This window comes from Microcaecilia unicolor, chromosome 8, assembly GCF_901765095.1.
Source record: "Microcaecilia unicolor chromosome 8, aMicUni1.1, whole genome shotgun sequence".
NCBI lineage: Eukaryota > Metazoa > Chordata > Amphibia > Gymnophiona > Siphonopidae > Microcaecilia > Microcaecilia unicolor.
This window is the reverse complement of record NC_044038.1, coordinates 170,471,580-170,491,980: the sequence shown is the minus strand read 5'-3', so window position 1 is coordinate 170,491,980 and position 20,401 is coordinate 170,471,580. Positions and strand designations below refer to the sequence as shown.

The window sequence follows — 20,401 nt, the reverse complement described above, 5'->3', positions numbered from 1 at the left end:
GAAAATAAGGAGACTAATTTAATGAATATTGCATATGAAATCAGAAAAGTGCTTGAATATTATTTCAGCAAGGGTAGGAGTGGATATACAAGTCTTACAGTATTTTATGACTGTATTATTTTGGGAGGGTTGTGGGGGTGGGGGTTGTTATTTGGGATGGACTGTGTGTTTTTTTGTTATGCATGTTTTATTGTATGACATTTGTTGAAAGCAGCAGGTTTTAAGTGTTTGAAATAAAGAATAGATTAATTAGACAGACTCAGTGATCTCATAGGGATAGTGTTCTTATAGGAAACTGGACTAAAATAGCCACTGTAGTAAAACTTGCATTAAGCAAAACAAAAACCATAAAAGGTCAAAGTCTATTTAAGCGTCCAAGGTAACACAGCAGGGCAATAAGGATAAAGAGCTAGAAAACCAGGAACTCACTCTTATCTGCTCTCCAACTCTCCCTACGTGACACTGAGCACTCTTCACACTCCTCTGTGGTTAAGCTCAGACCATAGTTTCACTGGAAAAGAACTTTCAAATCATTGTAATTATCTTCTGTTGTGTTACAGTATTACTGTTAGGGCTTCTAATTTTAGATTTTAATACACTGATGCAAAATAAACAACTAAGATAATTGATCAGTTTATTGTAGAATAGAATCGACGGGCATTTTGCTCTCATATTGCTGTACAAGTTGTTACTTGGTTATTTAACTGTAAACTTATAAGAATAAAATAAACAAAATAGATGACCAGATAAGCACCACTTCTCCTAGTATTCTAAAAACATAGGGCTCCTTTTACTAAGCCGCATAAGCGTCTACACGTGCCCAACGCGCGCCAAAATGGAGTTACCGCCCGACTACCATGTGGCTCGTGCGGTAATTTCATTTTTGGCGTGCGTCCGATACATGCATCTGAAAAATATTTTTTATTTTTGGACGTGCGTAACGGACACGCACCAAGTTGCATTTGACAAGTGTAGGTCACTACCGCCCGGATTCTTTACCACTAGGTCAATGGCTGGCGATAAGGTCTCAGACCCAAAATAGACACGCAGCAATTTTGATTTTGCTGCACGTCCATTTTTGGGAAAAAAAAGGCCTTTTTTACAGGCGCTCCAATCCCACCCACCAAAAAAAAACAAAAACAGAGCAGAGTCCTCAGCCTTCCAAATGTCATGGACTATCCCTTGTATACTCCATCAGTAACTCCGCTGTTTAGTCCTGAATCCTGTTGCTAATGTTACATCCTTATTCTTCTATAGCTTTCATGTACTGTACTTGCCTTTTTTTATAATTCATGTAAGCCACATTGTGCCTGCATTTGTGGGGAAAATGTGGGGTAGAAATGAACCATAAATAAATAAATACATTTCTTGACCCCCCCCCCCCCCCCCCCACACACACACACTCTGTCAAACTTTGCCTATGGAACATGCTTCCTCAATATGCACTTAGAGGCATATTTTCAAAGCACTTTGGGAGGCTAAGTTCCATAGGTTTCTATGGAACTTTGGGAGGCTAAGTGCTTTGAAAATAAGCCTCTTTGTATATCAAGCTTTAAAGCCCAATGTCCTGCTTGCATTGAAATTAGCAAGTTATATATGTTAATCTGAGAAGCTTTGAGAGAAGAGGACATTTCTCTGGGCAAGTGAATGTTTTTTGTACTGTGTGTTTTGGTGATTTCAAGGTTGGAGGTTAAAAGAGGTAAGGTAGATTTATTGATAAAGACAGAATTTAAAAAAAAAACCCAAACTTTATTAATTAGTCTCTCTACCCTTTTCTCCATAGTTTCTAAAACTTGAACCACAGCATATAGCATCAACAGATAGTCTCTAGAAGGCACAGCAGGACTTGGTTCAGTCTGAAGATTGGAGGGTGGCCAATGTAACGCCAATTTTTAAAAAGGGTTTCAGGGGTGATCTGGGAAATTACAGACCAGTATGACTGATTTCAGTAAGGGAGAAAATCTATTATAAAGAATAAAATTATGGAACATGTACACAAACATGGTTTAAATAGGACAGAGCCAGCATGGGTTCACCAAGGGAAGTCTTGCCTCACCAATTTGCTTCATTTCTTTGAAGGTGTAAATAAACATGTGGATAGAGGCGAGCTGATCGATGTAGCGTACCTGGATTTTCAGAAAGCTTTTGACAAAGTTCCTCATGAAAGACTTGAGAAAATTAAAAAGTCATGGGATAGGAGGCAATGTCCTTCTGTGGTTGCACAGAAAATAGAGGGTAGGGTTAAATGGCCATTTTTCTCAATGGAGGAGAGTGAATAGTGGAGTGCCACAGGAATCTGTACTGGGACCGGTGCTATTTAACATATTTACAAATGATCTGGAAATGGGACGACGAGTGAGGTGATTACATTTGCAGATGACTCAAAACTATTCAAAGTTGTCAAAAATTGCAGGAAGACTGGGCATCCAAATGACAGATGAAATTTAATGTGGACAAATGCAAAGTGATGACCATTGGGAAGAATAATCCAAATCATAGTTACCTGATGCTAGGGTCCACCTTAGGAGTCAGCGCTCAAGAAAAAGATCTAGGTATCATTGTAGACAATACACTGAAATCTTTTGCCCAGTGTGTGGTGGCAGCCAAAAATGCAAACAGGATGCTAGGAATTAATAGGAAAGGGATACAAAATAGGACCAAGAATATTATAATACCTCTGTATTCCTCCATGGTGTGACCTCAAATTGAATACTGCATTCAATTCTGGTCACCGTATCTCAAAAAAGATATAGCAGAATTAGAAAAGGTTCAAAGAACAGCGACCAAAATGATAAAGCAGATGGAACTCCTCCCATATGAGGAAAGCCTAAAGAGGTTAGGGGTCTTCAGTTTGGAAAAGAAACAGCTGAAGAGTGATATGATCGAGGTCTATAAAATTCTGATTGATATAGAACGGGCAGAAGTGAATCGATTTTTCACTCTTTCGAAAAGTACAAAGACCAGGGGACACTCAATGAAATTACATGGAAATAATTTTAAAACAAATAGAAGGCAATATTTTTTCACTCAAAGTATAGTTAAACTCTGGAGGACGTGGTAACAGCTGTTAGCATATCTGGATTTTAAAAAGGTTTGGACATGTTCCTGGAGAAAAATTTCATAGTCTGTTATTGAGATGGACATGGTGGAAGCCACTGCTTGCTCTGAGATATCATGGAATCTTGCTACTAATTGGGTTTCTACCAGGTACTTGTGAGCTGGATTGGCCACCACTGGAAGCAGTATACTGGGCTAGATGGACCATTAGTCTGACCCAGTATGGCTATTCTTATGTTCTTAGGGCGATTACTAAGCCAAGTTATAGGCACACTAATTTGGGCGTCTCTAGCATTTAGCATGCTCTAAAAATGCTAGCGCACCTTAGTATACAGGGCCCTTAGTTTTTAATGTGGGTTAATACAAGGCTCTGTCTTTCTTAATGCAATCTGAAGTCTTACCAAAAGATGCATCTAACTTCAAATTACACACATGAAAGAATTAGATTACACAATGAAAATTTATTAAATTCTCTTACATGTGTTATCAGTAGTTATGGTTTAAAGAAAAACACTAAAAAGCTGTTATTAGAAAAAAATATATTAATTTATGAATAAATTATTTGACTAGCATTTTACAGTGCATAAGACATTTTAGGAGAATGTACATTTAATAAATTGAAAAACTGTCTAAATTACTAATAGAATTATTCAACCAACATTATCGAATGTAAAAGGCTGATAAATGGGAGAAGAAATTGTCTCTTCAGTACATTGATTCTGCAATCGAGTCCCAGCAGACATGTGACATCAAACTGGATACATGCAATGTTCAGCTTGCTCTGTCATTCCGTGAACTTCTTGTTTGTCTAGGTTGAATCGGGAAAGAGAAAGTTTTAACTTATCACACCTTCAGTTTTTGTACACTGCACAATACCAACTTTTTCCCAAATAAAGAATTATCTTCTAAGCCACTAACTGTTTGCATTATTTTAAAGAAGCTAAACTAAAACACTTCATGAACAGTTCATTCTTAAAATCTTAAATGCATGAGAAATGTGTGGGGGCAATTTTATAATAAGTTTCTGTATAGCAGATATACACATAAGTAATGTTTATTTTCTAATGGGAACTTATGTCCATAAGTGCCATTATAAAATTAACCTGCTCAGCCTCCCAGAAAGTTCCCATAAATGTCTTGGCATACTTTACGCACATCTGTGCATATTTTTTACAATATATACTTAAGTTTTAATTCCACCTAAATCTTGCCCCTGGAAGCTTCTACATTTATCCTACATTTGTGTTTATTACAAATTTTTTATAGCTGTGCGTCAATGCGGTCTACATTTTCATTAGAAAAACTTTAGCACAAACAGAAAATAGTAAAGCAAGGAGAAATAAAGTTACAATCATAATATTTAGAGATCAAACAGTGAGGAGAAACAACAGCTAAGGACAGAGAACTAAGTCAAGCACACATCCATACACCTGAACTTGGACCTTGGCCAACTGGCCCCACCCACTCCTTAAAAGCTTAAAAGCTTCAGACAACCTTACATTTTGGAAAAGAGGATTCCAGATAAAAGTATGCACCAAGAAGCTGTCAGATGAGTAGCTCTGCCTAATTCATTAATCATTTGTAATAACTTGCCCATTTTTCAAGTCAATATAAAGTACAGTCTTGATTATGTGACCTTTATTAATCCGACCATCAGGCATATCCGACACCCCTCCCCCGGTGACATCATCACATTGCCATTAAGAAGTGTGCAGGTTCTCTTCCTGATTTTCGAGTTCACACGCTGCTGGTAAGTGTTAATAAACAATATTTTAAGTACAGATATCCTATGCCTCTTCTGTATGCATAAAGTATGTTTTCCTTGCATTTTTAAGGGGTTATCATTGTTTTCCATATTATCCGACGGCTCTGTCCCGTTTATGTCAGATAATCAAGACTGTACAAGTTTACAGAACTTTCAAAACTGTAATAATGGATAAACTTTAATTCCTTATACTTTCTAGCTATTTTGCACAGACACTATCAGGGTGCCCATGTGCAATGCCCAAAAAGACACCTATTTTAATACTACTTTATAACGGCAACACAGACACCTATGAAAAAGATATATACCTGTGGGGTTCAACTACCTATGTACCTGCATATTTTATAAAATATGTGCATACATTGCAACTTTGCATTCCTCTACCCAAATTAGGCTATGGGAATGCATACATGCACATCATTGAAAAGTAAGTGCACTCTTTCTGTGCGCTTGCTTTTTACACAAGTATGTGGTTGTGTAACTGTATAAACACCTCTTTGTGCATGTAAAACAGGCTCTGAACATGGAAAACACTTTATAAACTAACCTATGGGGATAATTTTAGAAAGCATTTCCAAGAGTAAAGCAGGTTTTTCATATGCAAAAAAAAAAAAAAAAACACCTCAACAACAACAACAAGAGAAGTCCATCTAAAACTGTGCAAGGTAAATACACATAAAAAGCAGGAACACTGAAAAGCAGTGCCTGCTGTTTTATGATCTGCATACAGATGTTTCTAAGGGCATAATCTGGGCAGACCAAGAGCAGTTTGGAAGTATTTATCTATTTTATAACATACACATGTACATGTTCTAATGCAGGGGCGTAGCCACGGGTGGGCCTGGGTGGGCCTAGGCCCACCCAGTTGGGGTTCAGGCCCACCCAGCAGCGGAGAGCTTCAATTTCGGCAGCGGAGGGAGCAGGCTGAGGTCCGATCCTGCTTCTGCCTCCCTCTCTCCCACAGCACTTCTCAAACGCTGCCTACCTACCGCCGCCACGATCTAGCATCTTCCTCCCGTCACAGCACTGCAGCAGCGGAGCAGCGGTAGCAATTTATGCTGCCTCCTGCTTCGTTCTAACCCGAAAGCGTCTCCTCTGCCGCGTCCCGCCCCCATTATTACAACTTCCTGTTTCTGCTGGGGCAGGACGCAGGCGCGTGGCAGAGGAGACGCTTCTCTTCTTGTTAGAACGAAGCAGGAGGCAGCATGAATTGCTACCGCTGCTCCGCTGCTGCAGTGCTGAGACGGGAGGAAGATACTAGATCGTGGCGGCGGTTGGTAGGCAGCATTTGAGAAGCGCTGTGGGAGAGAGGGAGGCAGAAGCAGGATCGGACCTAAGCCTGCTAAGGGTGGTGCTGTGCCCCATTGAAGAGATGGAGAATTGGGGGAAGGTCTTCTTAAGATAGATGCTGGAAGGGGGGGCATGAGGTGGAGAGGGGCAAGAGAGAGAGAATTGTGGGACATAGGGTAGAGAGGGGTAAGAAAGGAAAAAAATCTTGCATTGGGAGGGGAAAGGGATAAGAGAGGGAGAAATGTTGGACATAGGGGGGTAGTGGGGAAGGAGAAATGGTAAATGTTGGACTTGGACAGGGGGTGGTGAGGAGGAGAAGATAGATGGTGAAAAATTGGACATGATGGTGGAGGGCAGGAAGAGATGTTGGATGGGGCACAAGGGATGGGGAGAGGCAGAAATGTTGGGCATGGCAGTGGAAGGGAGGAAGAGAGAAAATGCTGCATGGGGGGAGGGGGAAGAGAAGTGTTGGACCCATGGCACAAGAGAGGGAGAAATGGTAGAAAGTGGGAGAGAGGGAGATATATTGGACCTGGCGGTGAATGAGAGGGAGAGAAAAACACAGGAGCTGGAGAGGGGAGAAAGGAGGAGATGTTGGATTCAGGAGCAGAAGGGTGATAGAGAGGTGCCGGACAGTGGGAGTGAGGGAAGAGAGAGGGAGAAATGTTGGAACATGAGGGAGAGGGCAGGAGGGAAGAGAGAAGGGGCAGAGAGATGTAAGGCTGCAAGAGTGGGGTGGGGAGAAAGAGGGAGCAGATGCTGGGCTAGAAGGGTGGAGGAAAGGAAGATGACGGAACCATGTGGGAGAGGCCAGGAGCGAGAGGAAGAGGGTGGCAAGGAAATAAATAAAAAGATAGTGATTACAGAGGATAGAAATATGGTAATGAAAGGGAATGGAGGGCTGAGGAAGGAGTGAAATGGGGAAATGGAAAAGCTAGTGGGTGAGAGAAAAAGATGAAAATCTGATAGGTAGCTGTAAACTAAAAAGGAGGAGAACAGTGAGAGGGTGAAATTTGAGTTGACAGCAAGGCAGAAAGAAGAAAGAGCTAAAAATAAGTCGTCAATATGTCAGAAGCAGGTGTAGTGAAGGTAAAAGAAGACAAATGGACAGCAGCCGCTCGAAAGAGAATTAGAAGACGACAGACAGGAAAGCAGAAAAGAAACTGCAACCAACATGATGGAAAAATACAATGTCCAGACCACAAAGGTAGAAAAAAGCAATGTATTTTGAATGTTTTAAATGGAATATGTTGGCTTTGGGAAATCTACATAGCAAATGTGTTTGTATCGTGTTCAGGAGAAAGGAAATGCATTTCTGTTTTTATTTCTCCAGTGTTGAAGTACATGCTAAGTTTAACTTTTTGGGTTCAGAGTTCAATTTTTGTCTAAATATTTTTATTTCTGATACGTGATCCCTTGTTCTGTATTTGGTGAGGGTCTGTTGGTGTGACAGTAATGGCAGGTTGGGAAATCGGAGGGCAGGCAGGGAGGGGGCCCTAGCATGTCTAACACCAGTTCTGACCCTTGCTGTATAGCTGGTAGGGATCCCAAGCCTCCCCAGCTGAGGACTTCCTCCAAAGACAGCCAGAACTTCCTTCTACCAAGCTCTGCAGTGGGTGACAGCATGCTTGAGTCACCGACAGCTAAGCACGCATAGGGTGCTGGCATCAGTGGCTTACTGATGTTGCTGCTGCCTGCCAAGTTTGGTAAAAGGGAGTTCTGGCCACCTTCAGAGAAAGTCTTCAGCTGACAGAGCTTGAGGATCCTTATTAGCTAATGTATTTATATTTTGCGGTAGGGCAGGGCAGAGAAAATATTGTGCCCACCCACTTTGGGCTCAGGCCCATCCAAAATTGGCTGTCTGGCTACGCCACTGTTCTAATGGGATCAATATAGGAGACTTTTTTTTATAAAGGCATGCAGGCACCTATCTGGCTCTTATAAACAGGCACTTATTTTGAAATTTAAAGTATACGCATACTTTTTGCTGTGCACAGGTTGCCAGATAAGTACCCACATACTTCCACTTTGAAAATTCCTTCAAGGAACCTATGCACTTACATATTTTTAAAAATGTTTTTATTTATTGCATTTTCCAATTTTAACACAAGTACAAATTGTTACAGAAAGGCACTGTAATACCGACCCCCCAAAATAGAAAACAATCATTACAAACAAATATAATAATACTATCCAGACCACAAAACATAGAGGAGAACCAAGGGAAAATCCTAGAGCCGAGTACTAAGGAAAAATTAAAAATAAAATAAATGGTATGGAAGATAAACAAAACAACAACAAATCCAGTCTCTTACATAAAGCTCCTATCCATCCCTTATGTAGCCCCCCTGAGTCTGTAAAGGAAGTTCCAGATTCTTAGCATTAAGAAAAAACTAGTTGTTCTGGATCAATATATATATCACAGAGGAAAATACAACCAGGCATTTATGTGGAAAATGCAGCAGGAATTGAACACCAAAGATGAAAACCTGAGATCTCATAGCCTGAATTTTCTTTCTACAGTCTATGTTGCACAACATAAATCAGGAAATAGTCACACGTTCTGGTCCATTAACAATTCTGTCCTGTGGCCAGAAAACATTTTCAAAACATGGTCCCGATCCTGTGCAAATACAAAAACCACTATGAAGGTAGCACCAGGAATATTTCCAGAGTCTGACTGCTCCAAAAAACCTTTTAGACGTTAAACCACCATCAGAATGATCCACAACATCTGCCTCTCTTCCAGAAGATTCTGTTCTCTTAGATGGTATATAATAGGCCTTAGAAAGTGGAAGTAGTACCAAAGCTGGTATATTCAACACTTCCTCCATATATTTTCTAAACAGGTGTCCAGATTGTAAAACAGGATGTTTAGGAAAATTAAGAACTTGTAAGTTCACGTATATAATATTATTTTCAAGGAATTCAACTTTATGATGAATTGAGTCCTTGTCCTTGATAAGCACAGACTGGACCTGTAGCACTTCAGTCATTACTCCTTCTACTTTCTCCAAACGCTCCTGACAGGATTTTAAAGTCTCCAGAGGATACTGTAAGATTCTGATGTGTTGCCAACACCACAGAAGTCAAAGCAGTTAATAGATTTACGTAACAATGATAGAACATCCAACACCACACCCAAGGTGACTTGGTCGGGTTTCACGAGTGGTGGTATCGAAATTTCAGAACTGGATACTGTAACAGTAGAGCAGAAAACATTATCACCATCATACATCTCAACAAGTGTACTCACTGAGACCAAAACCTCCACACCACTCCACTCCAAAATTCTGCTACTCCTGGTTCAGATCCCCTAGAGAACTCGGAGTACTTCAGAAGCCCCCCTCCAAATTCAGCACTTCCCCAGCAGCTGAGGAGGTTGCTGTTCCTCTGAACTCAGAAGCTCCACTATAGGTGCAGATGGAATAGTTCACTCAATGGGACTCAAAGATGTCTCTTAAAACAAGGGGGCTGAGGCTTCTAGCGCTCCCCCAGTGGACCCTATTGAGTTCATTTAGCTCCAGAATGGTAACTTGGTGGTAGGGGAAATTGGCCCGTGTTTCAGAGGGGAAGACTTCCCTTTATGCTTCCCCATATTTCACTCCTAAATGGGGAGACAGCCACAGAGCTACTCTTTCCTGTACCTCCCTTCAAGATGCCCTCTTGGTTCTCGACCTATGCTCTTATATTTACACATGCTCTTTGAGGCACACATTTTTCAGGATACTCTTATGCACGAGTGCTCAAGTTTTTAAAAGGGTGTGCATAAATGAGGACCTGCCCTGGAAAACGCTTCTTCAAACACAAAGGGGAGGCTTTTGTAAAGTTGCTCATCTATATACTCTTGTAAAGAGGACATGCACAGAAAGTAGGCACTCCTAGAAGCATAGCTGTTGAAAGGGATGGAATGCAGCAGGATTTGAGCATGGGAACGCTGGGATACTGAAAGCCCCTTCATGACAGTGGCCTTTAAAGGGCTTCCCTGCTTATCTTTTTGCCTGCTGTGTTGCATTGCCTTGTGCTGCCATCCTCCAAAGCCTGCCAACCCTGGAAACCTATAGAACTTTGGAAGGCTAAGTGCTTTGAAAATATGCCTCCTAGTCTACCAAATGGTAGGGGCAGCCCTGCCCAGACCTACACACACCAGGCATAATCGGGGTGAAAGTATGCATGATGTAATAACAGCATCATACTTTAGCTTCACTGACAGCTGCAAGTTTCACCCCAGAGATCTACTGGTTAACTAGATAGTTAATCAGCTGACATTTCTACATGCTAAATCTTTTATGCTTAAAGGGAAGAGTGGTAGATGCAGCCAATTAACTAGTTCCTCTACTGTTTCTGGAACAAATGATTGTATTTCTCATGCTATGTAACAAACTTGCTTTCCATTTGTTAAAGTTTGCCAGCATTCATTTGGCATGTATTATGCCCCTTGTTCACAATATATATAGCTAGTATAAAAGGCCCGTTTCGGTAGGCAATGAAACGGGCGCTAGCAAGGTAATCCCCCCCCTGCAGCGTCCTTCCTGTCTCCCCTGCCTCCCCTGCAGCCACCCATCTGGTCTCAGGACTCCCTCCCCACCAACCCTCCTCTGCCCCTGCAACCACGCATGTCCAGCGGCCCTCCTCTCTTCCCTGCTCCCCCTGCAGCCACCCATGTCCAGCGACTCTCCTCTCCCCCTGCCCCCTTGCAGCCACCCATGTCCAGCGACTCTCCTCTCCCTCTGCCCCCTTGCAGCCACCCATGTCCAGCAACCGTCCTCTCCCCCTGCAGCTACCCATGTCCAGCGACCCTCCTCTCCCCTGCCCCCCCTGCAGCCACCCATGTCCAGTGATCCTCCTCTCCCCCTGCCCCCCCTGCAGCGTCCCTTCTGTCTCCCCTGCAGCCACCCATCTGGTCTCAGGACCCCCTCCCTCTTCCCTGCCCTCCCTGCACAGCCATCCATGTCCAGCAACACTCCTCTCCCCCTGCAGCCACCCATGTCCAGCAACCCTCCCCTCCCCCTGCCCCCCTCCAGCCACCCATGTCCAGCGACCCTCCCCTTCCCCCTCGGCGCATCACCCAAACCCCTACCCACCCCAGCGCATCACCCAAGCCCCTACCCCCCCCTTGGGCACATCAACCCCCTCGCCACCCACAACCGCCAATACTAACGCTGTCCGGCTGCTGCTGCGTCTCCTGTTGAGCAGCAGAGGCCGGTACGGACACAGCAGCGGCCGGTACAAAAAGAAAAAAGCCAAAAAAAGATTTTAAACCTGAAACACGGCTCCGTAGACAGCCATCTGGCATTGGCTGTCATCTCTGCAGCCGCTCCTCCTCTGCCCTCTGATGTTGCTGCGCTCCTCCGGGGTCTTCCTGCAGGGGCAGTGATGTGGAGGGGAGAGGAGGAGCGGCTGCAGTGACGACAGCCAATGCCAGATGGCTGTCTAAGGAGCCGCGTTTCAGGTTAAAAATCTTTTTTTGGCTTTTTCTTTTTGTACCGGCCGCTGCTGCTCCACAGGAGGAGCAGCAGCGGCCGGACAGCGTTAGTATTGGCGGCTGCGGTTGGCGAGGGAGTTGATGTGCCCGAGGGGGGGGGGGTAGGGGCTTTGGTGATGCGCCAGGGGGAGGGTCTTGGGTGATGCGTTGAGGGGGAGGTAGGGGCTTGGGTGCTGCGCCGAGGGGGGGCACTGAGAGCTGATTGGTAGGCAGGGGGAGGAGTAGGCACATTAGAACATTGGAGGTGAGAATTATTACATAGGATGCTACAGCAATGACAGTACTGTATTTGAACATTAAATCACATCCCCCCCCCCCCCCCCCCCCCCCCCCCCCCCCCGATATTCAAAAAAACTGGCCAGGAACAGCACCTGTCTGGTTAAATAGTACTTAGCCGGCTAAACGCTAATATTCAACACGAGATATTTGGCTATCTCAGCTGAATATTAACGCTTAACGGCTAGCTGGATGACCAGTTATGTTCTGTGACATAGCTGGTCAGAGCCAATATTCAGCTTCTGGCTAGGTATGTTTTGCAGCCAAATATGGCCATATCAATAGGTGGAATATCTTTGGCCAGATTCAACTTAACCATTCAGCACTGAATATCAGCTTGGCCAGTTAAGTTCAAACTGGTCAAAAATAAACCAACTATTCAATGCCGGTCACCGGAAATGGCCTGGCACTGAATATCTGGGCTCAGCACTGACTGCAGGAGTTAGCCAAGCTAAGCCCTGCTCTCTGAATATCAGGCCCATTGATTTTCTTGGAGAATAGAGATTGTTTAACTATGAGGTAACATCACTTGAATTTGCAGAATAATACACAGCAATGCTTAGAGGCCAAATGAAACCGGGATTCTAGCTTTCAACCAAAACTAAATCAGCAGCCAAAATTGAAACAAAAATGACACCTCCTTCCTACCCCCCTCCCCCGCCACCCCCACAGAGACCGGGTTCTGCCTGGCTGCCATCGCCACTGCCCCCCCCCCCCCCCACCTCTGCAGAGACCAGGTCCCGATGGACCAGGCCGAGCCCAGCCACCCACCTCGTCCCATCCTGCCAGAAGAGAGCAGGTGCCACTAAGCCAGTCCCCCGGGGCCTACCTTTAACTGCCCTGGAGGTCTAGTGGCTTCTTGAGGAGCTAACTCAGTTGCTTCTGTCCCTTCATAAAAATGGCTGCTGAGAATTCCCACGATGGCTTTAGCACATCCTTACACAGGTCATTCCCACACACTATGGCCATTTTTACTGCTAGGGTAAAATGGACAATATCTTTATTTTACCTATTAGTGGCCACACACTAATTTTTCTATTAGCATATGGTCATTAGCGTGTGAGCCCCTACCGCCACACATTATGTAGGTGGTAAGGGCTCACACACTAACCATGCGCTAATCAGTTAGCCCACAGTAATTAGTTGCACTAGCCAACTGGCGTAGAATATGCTCACTCTCTGTCCCCAGACCTGACCCTGTGCTAAAAAAAGCGGTTATTCACCTGTAGCAGGTGTTCTCTGAGGACAGCAGGCTGAGTATTCTCACAGCTGGGTGATGTCATCCGACAAAGCCCAGTGCAGACGCTGACAGGGCTGGTCAAACCCAGTAAGCAGGCTATGCATTGCAGGAGGGCGTCTGCCTTCAAGGGCGCCTGCTGAGGCTTTTGTTTATCTAATCTCTCCTGCTCATCTCAGTCTGGCTCCAAAGCAGGAGCTGTCAGCTCTCTGTCCAGTCCCCTCCCCCCTCCCAAGCAGAGAAATATCCTCCTGTTGTGTTTGTCAGAGGACCTCACTGCTCCAAACCAGTGTTGCCAGGTGGGCGGTTTTACCGCCCAATTGGGCGGTTTTCCGCGACCCGCCGCGGGAAATTTTTGCCCGCGGCGGGTTGCGGTTTTTTGGGCTGTTTTTTGGGCTTCCGGGTGGTTTTTTGTGCGGCTTTTTCGGCCGCGGGGGGCGGGGTTAGAGACGTTTTTGGGCGGGGTTAGTGACGTAGGAGGCGGGGCCGATGACATGGGAGGCGGGGCCGATGATGGGGAGGCGGGGCCGATGACGTCGGAGGCGGGGCCGGTGACGGCGGGGGCGGGGTTGATGACGGCGGGGGCGGGGGTGATGACGCGGGGGTGGGGGTGTCAGGGGCGGGGTTTGTGTTTGGGCGGGTTTTGGGCTGTTTTTTGGGCTGGAAAAAAAATTTCCACCTGGCAACCCTGCTCCAAACACATTGAGATTGAGAGTGAAACCAGGAGCTGGAATCCAGCCCAGAGAGGGCTCAGAGACAGCACAGCACAGCCTGGACCCTTGTTTTGTCAGAGACTGCTGTTTAGTGCTGCACCTGACCCATCCTTTTCCACCTCCACCCCAACACAGCAACTCATAGGACAGGAGGGCTAGATGGCTGCTTTCAATTCCTAACCATCACCAATCTCCTATCTCTCATTCCCACTTCAGTAACTCCTGTTAGTCTGTCCAACTCAGATTGTAGAATATGTTAGTTTACGCTGATTAAGTCTGCCCTAGCTAGATCCTAAGCTGTGCTGGATGGGAAGGCTATTGTGCTGCATGCAGAGTCTAACTTCTTAGGATTTCAGGTTAATTTCTGAAGAATTTGAAAAGGGGCTATCTCTGTTCTACATGTGTGACTGCAAGGCCAAGTGTCTGAATAGGGATCTGTTTGTTAGATTCTGAAATTTTGATAACACATTGTTTTTCAGAGTTGGCAAGACTGTCTGTTCTCCTAATTCCTGGTCTGTGTGCTAAGTTATTTTTCTTCTATACTGGTGTAATATTTTCAATGATGCCATGGCTGGTAAAAGGGATGTGTCTACTGTGGGGGCGGAGCCATAGTGATCCCGCCCCTGGATGGGTAGGGGTGCCAACTAATAGACTGCAGGAGGGCGCTAGAAACCCTAGGGCCGGCCCTGGACGCTGACTAGCAATATTAACAGAGAACTTTCTAGTAGCATCCCACCGTGCATACACTGGTGCCTTCCTGCCCAACGAATGAGGGAAAGGGAAAGGGGACTTGATATACCGCCTTTCTGAGGTTTTTACAACTACATTCAAAGCGGTTTACATATACATATATAGGGCTTTCTATCATGTAGATCATATAGGGTGAAATTGAATTCAATTATATCATCCTCATGAAAAGCAGTCTGCGGAGTCCCTCAAGGTTCACCTCTGTCACCAACACTCTTTAATATTATGATGATTCCATTGGCTAATTCTCTATCCAACCTAGGTTTAAATCCATTTATTTATGCTGACGATGTGACAATCTATATACCTTTTAGTCAGGACTTGACTGAAATTACCAATTTAATTAGAATAGGCTTGAGTACTATGTACGAGTGGGCTAACTCATTTCAACTAAAACTGAACACTGAGAAGACGCATTGCCTCATCTTATCCTCTCAGCATAATAAATTTAAACCTACAACTTTAAATATCCCCAACTACTCCCTCCCTTTTTCTGATAGTCTAAAACTACTTGGTGTCACAACTGATCGGCACCTGACCCTGGAAACCCAAGTAAATTGCACCACAAAGAAAATGTTTTGCTCAATGTGGAAACTTAAGTGTATAAAACCTTTCTTTCCTCGAGATGTTTTCCACAACCTAATACAATCAATGGTACTAAGCCATTTAGATTACTGCAACGGCATCTATGCAGGCTGCAAAGAACAACTAATCAAGAAACTTCAGACTGCACAGAATACAGCAGCGAGACTGATCTTTGGAAAATCTAAATTCGAACCTGCCAAGCCCCTTCAAGAAAAATTACATTGGCTTCCCATCAAGGAACATATTGCCTTTAAAATTTGCACCTTGATTCATAGGATCATTTATGGTGAAGTTCCTGGATACATGTTAAATCTTATAGATCTGCCACCCAGAAATAGTTCCAGTCTTTCTCGATCCTATTTAATTTTACATTATCCAGATTGCAATGGCCTCAAATACAAATCTACCTACGCATCAAGCTTCTCCTTCATAGGAACTCAGCTATGGAATGCACTGCCTAAATTCTTAAAATCAACTCAGAATCATCTAAACTTCAGGAAATTATTGAAGACCACCCTGTTCAAGAAGGCGTACCATACAGACGTTACTTAGTTTCTTTATCTGTTCAGCAAAATTTATGGACCCTAATGTTTTCCCATCATCTTTTATTATCTTTGTTGTTTTAGATGATACGTTTACGATTAACTTTTTACTATGACATTGTTTAATGATATTATACTGGACTGTAGCCTACCCATGTTATTGTGTAAGCCACATTGAGCCTGCAACTAGTGGGAAAATGTGGGGTATAAATTTGTTAAATAAATAAATATTCAGGTACTTATTTTGTACCAGGGGCGATGGAGAAGGTTATGTGACTTGCCCAGAGTCACAAGGAGCTGCAGTGGGAATCTAACTCAGTTCCCCAGGATCAAAGTCCACTGCACTAACCACTATGCTACTCCTCCACTGAGCATGGGTCTCTCAGTCATTTAAAAAAGCTAAAGAAATACAACTCCAAGGGGAGGTGGGAAGGTATGTGGGAATAGTTGGCCTGCTGTCCTCGGAGAACACCTGCTACAGGTGAGTAACTTTGCTTTCTCCAAGGACAAACAAGCCTTCGTATTCTCACAGCTGGGAATCCCATGCTACCAGTCTCACTAAAAACAATACTAGGACAATAGGGACTTCAAACGTCAAGGCCTGTAATTCAATCAACCTGAAACTATTTATATACTAGTTATGGAGGTGCAGCCCAGAACAGAACAAAATTGGGCCTAGGGGGGTGGAATTGGATTTATTTATTTTATTTATTTATTGCATTTGTATCCCACATTTTCCCACCTCTTTGCAGGCTCAATGTGGCTTACAATAAATCATGGATAGTGGAAGTAAGAAGAGAATAGATAATTGGTATTACAGAAGGATTTTGGGTTGCATGGTAATGGAATACATGATAGACACCAAACAAATTCTGCAAGATTGCTTGCCTGAACCAGCTGTCACACTGAATATACTGTTCAAGACAGTAGTGAGATGTGAATGTGTGTACAGATGACCATGTTGCTGCTTTGCAAATCTCCTCTATGAAGGTTGACCTTCAGGCTTATTTTCGGAAGAGAAGGGTGCCCATCTTTCAACACAAATCGGGAAATGGGCGTCCTTCTCCCAGGGTCGCCCAACTCGGCATAATCGAAAGCTAGTTTTGGGCGTCCTCAACTGCTTTCCGTTTCGGAAGCATAATGAAGGCGGGACTGGGGCATGCTTAACACATGGGCCGATAATGGAAAAAAGAAGGGCATCCCTGACGAACACTTGGCCGACTTTACTTGGTCCTTTTTTTCTTACAACCAAGCCACAAAAATGTGCCCTAAATGACCAGATGACCACCAGGGGGAATCGGGGATGACCTCCCATTACCCCCCCCAGTGGTCACTAACCCCCTCCCACCCTAAAAAAAAAAAATTAAATATTTTTTGCCAACCTCTATGCCAGCCTCAAATATCATACCCAGGTCCATGACAGCAGTATGCAGGTCCCTGGAGCAGTTTTAGTGGGTACTGCAGTGCACTTCAGGCAGGCGTACCCAGGCCCATCCCCCCCTACCTGTTATACTTGTGGTGGTAAATGTGAGCCCTCCAAAACCCACTGTACCCACATGTAGTGCCCCCCTTCATCCCTAAGGGCTATGGTAGTGGTGTACAGTTGTGGGGAGTGGGTTTTGGGGGGCTCAGCACACAAGGTAAGGGAGCTATGCACCTGGGAGCTTTTTCTGAAGTCCACTGCAGTGCCTCCTAGGGTGCCTGGTTGGTGTCCTGGCATGTCAGTGGGACAAGTGCACTACAAATGCTGGCTCCTCCCATGACCAAATGGCTTCTATTTGGTCGTTCTGAGATGAGCGTCCTCTGTTTCTATTATCGCCGAAAATCGGGGTCGACCATCTCTAGGGACGACTATCTCTAAGGTCGACCTAAATGTTGAGATTTGGGCGTCCCCGACTGTATTATCGAAATGAAAGATAGCTGCCCATCTTGTTTCAATAATATGGGTTTCCCCACCCCTTCGCGAGGACGTCCTCAGGAAAACTTGGGCACCCTGTTCGATTATGCCCCTCTCCTTGTGAGCTACTGACATAGACATGGCTCTAATGTTATAATCCTTGACATGACCCTATAGAGTCAGTCCAGCCTAGGCATAATAAAAGAGATGCAATCTGTTAGCCAATTGGAAATTGTACATTTGCCCTCTACCCCCATCCAGTTTGGGTCAAAAGAAACAAAAAGCTGGATAGACTGTCTATGGGTCTGCTCAAGACAGAAGGCTAAGGCTTGCTTTCAATCCAAAATTTGCAGCACACTCTAGCCAGGATGGGCATGTGGTTTGGGGAAAAATGTTGATAGAACAATTGACTAATTAAGATGGAATTCCAACACTACCTTAGGAAGGAACTTAGGGTGTGTGTGAAGATATATTCTAGTGTGGTGAAACTTAGTGTAAGGTGGATCAGCTACTAGGGCCTCAAGCTCACTGACCCTGCAAGCTGAAGTGACCGCCACCAGAAACAGAATTTTCCAGGTCAAACACTTCAAACGACAGGAATCAAGTGACTGAAAGGAGCTTTCATCAACTGAGTGAGGACAATGTTGAGTTTCCATGACACAGTTGGAGGTTTGATAGGGATCTTTGTCAATAACAGAGAGGTGTAGGAGATATTCAAACAGTTTTTTGTGAAGGAAAAGTTAGGGTGATCTAAGGACTTGCCCTTACACCAGACAGCAAACCTCCTCCACTTAAATGAGTAACACCTCTTAGCGGAGTCTTTCCTGGAAGCAAGATAGATGCGGGAGACACCCTCTGGCAAACTTAAGGTTTCAAATTCTCTGCTCTCAACATTGAAGCTATGAAGGCCAGGGATTGGAGGTTGGGATGTAGAAAAGACCCCTTGTTTTGCATGCTCAGGATCAGAAAATAGTCCAATCTCCATGGATCTTCCAGAAGAAGAGAGAACCAGATCTGTCTCGGCCAGTAAGGCACAATCAGGATCATAGTTCCCTAGTCCTACTTGAGTTTCAGAAAAGTCTTCCCTATGAAAGGTATTAGAGGATGCTCATTCAGAAAAAAGGCATTGGCAAAGGTGGGGGAGACAGAAGAGAGGCAGCCTGAGGTGGTGTTGGTATCAGACTGGTAACAGGGACCTGACTGCTGGGAGACTTGTGCACTGGCACCTCTTCCAAGGAGGAGCATTCCCCCCGGGACTGGCTTTTCTTGGGTATTGGTGATGCCGATGCTCCAGCGCTCCTAGCACCGTGCACTGAAGAGGACCGGTGCTTATGCTTCTTGGGCTCCTCCGATGCACAGCATAATGGTCCTTCGGTGCCGACAAGGTCGATGTCAAACCTGTTCATGCCCTCGATGTCAGGTCCGGTGCTAACTGGTCCCGGAGCCTACTCTCAGTGCCCGATGTCAACAGATGCTGAAGTCTTGGCAGCCATTGAGGTCGATGGTTCTGGTGCCAATGTCGATGTATGGGCCTTCAAGGAGCCAAAAAGCTTCTCCTATTGAACCTGCTGCGTCCTCTGTGTCCTCAGCTGCATTTGCAAACAGAGAACAAGAGTTAGGCTCATGGTCAGGTCCAAGGCACCCGATGCACCAGTTGTGCAGGCCCATCATCGAAATTACCTGATTACAATGGGCGCACCTTTTGAAATCACTGGGGGTCTTCTTTGACATCGAGAAAAGGACTGCAGCCAAATTAAACTCCTCAATTTGAACCAGAAAAAAGGGGCAGTGTTTAAGTCAGGGCTCTAGCCTAAATGGGCCTAGCAACATGGAAAATAAAGGAAACTTTAAGGGCTGAAAAACTATAAAAAATTAAAAGGATAAATTAAAGGAAAAAAATGATCCGAGGAGACAAAAACTCACACAGGAAGGCACAAGAGAAAAAAATATGCACTTGAGGAGAACACAAAGATGCGTCCTCCCTGCTCTGCGGAAAAATGAAGACCGAGAGACTCGCACTCGAACGTCAGGCATGAAGGCACCAACACATGTGCAGTGGGATGCTGCTAGAAAATTCTCTGTTAATACTGCTAGTCAGCGTCTTCACTGGGCTCTGTCAGATGACATCACCCAGCTGTGAGAATAAGAAGGCCTGCTTGTCCTTGGAGAATACATTTTATTTTTTAGCATATAGGTAGCATGAGTAGATGCATAAATTATTGCAGAATGACTGAGAATGCTCCGTGGTAAGCATGCATTAGTGTTTACCGCAGCCTAGTAAAAACTCCATTGTGAAGCAAACACTCATTTACCTCTTGTTTTTCTGGATTGTGATCCATGGAGAACAATACCGGGATTTTAGACTCCTTTTGCTGTTTCTTCACTACCTTTAATTGTTTTCCTTTAATAGAATAAGAAAAAGCTGAATTACTTCTACATTTACAGTGCATTACACTTCCTTATCAACTGTAGCTCTATGACGTGGACTACGTATTCATTCATCCTTACTTGGACTTGTCGAGGTTTGTCTCTGCAGTTTGAGTTGCCTCGGCACAAAAAAAAGGAGGCTTTATTCAATAAAAAAATTTTTTAATAGGGAAAGAACTGGGAAAAAAATTAAATAATCCTCAAAGGTACTGCTTGGATACTAGCAGTAAATCTGAAAGATAAGCACTATTTGCGATTTAGGCATCTAAATACCAGCATTTACATGTGCATATTGAATAAATATAGAAAGCCTGATTTTAGAAAGCTAGGATTTACATCTGCAATCACAAACCTATGGCAAAGGGGGTGTGGCTTAAGCA

The 20,401-nt window shown here is 44.3% G+C and overlaps 1 protein-coding gene across 5 annotated transcripts in view; it reads right to left on the bottom strand.

Annotated features, from left to right (window-relative positions):
- Positions 1–3,503: 3,503 nt before the first annotated feature.
- CDKL3 (cyclin dependent kinase like 3) overlaps positions 3,504–20,401 on the bottom strand; it is a 72,842-nt gene continuing 55,944 nt past the window's right edge. For 4 of the 5 annotated variants that reach the window (XM_030212209.1, XM_030212208.1, XM_030212210.1 and 1 more), the window contains 2 exons: positions 19,907–19,995; positions 8,226–9,310 (listed from right to left, as the gene is read on the bottom strand). In XM_030212209.1, the coding sequence (XP_030068069.1) occupies positions 9,275–9,310; positions 19,907–19,995 (125 nt within the window). In that variant the 3' untranslated portion in view covers positions 8,226–9,274. Of the gene's footprint in view, positions 3,866–8,225; positions 9,311–19,906; positions 19,996–20,401 lie in introns of those variants that run through there. The other variant, XM_030212211.1, reaches the window with a different exon arrangement.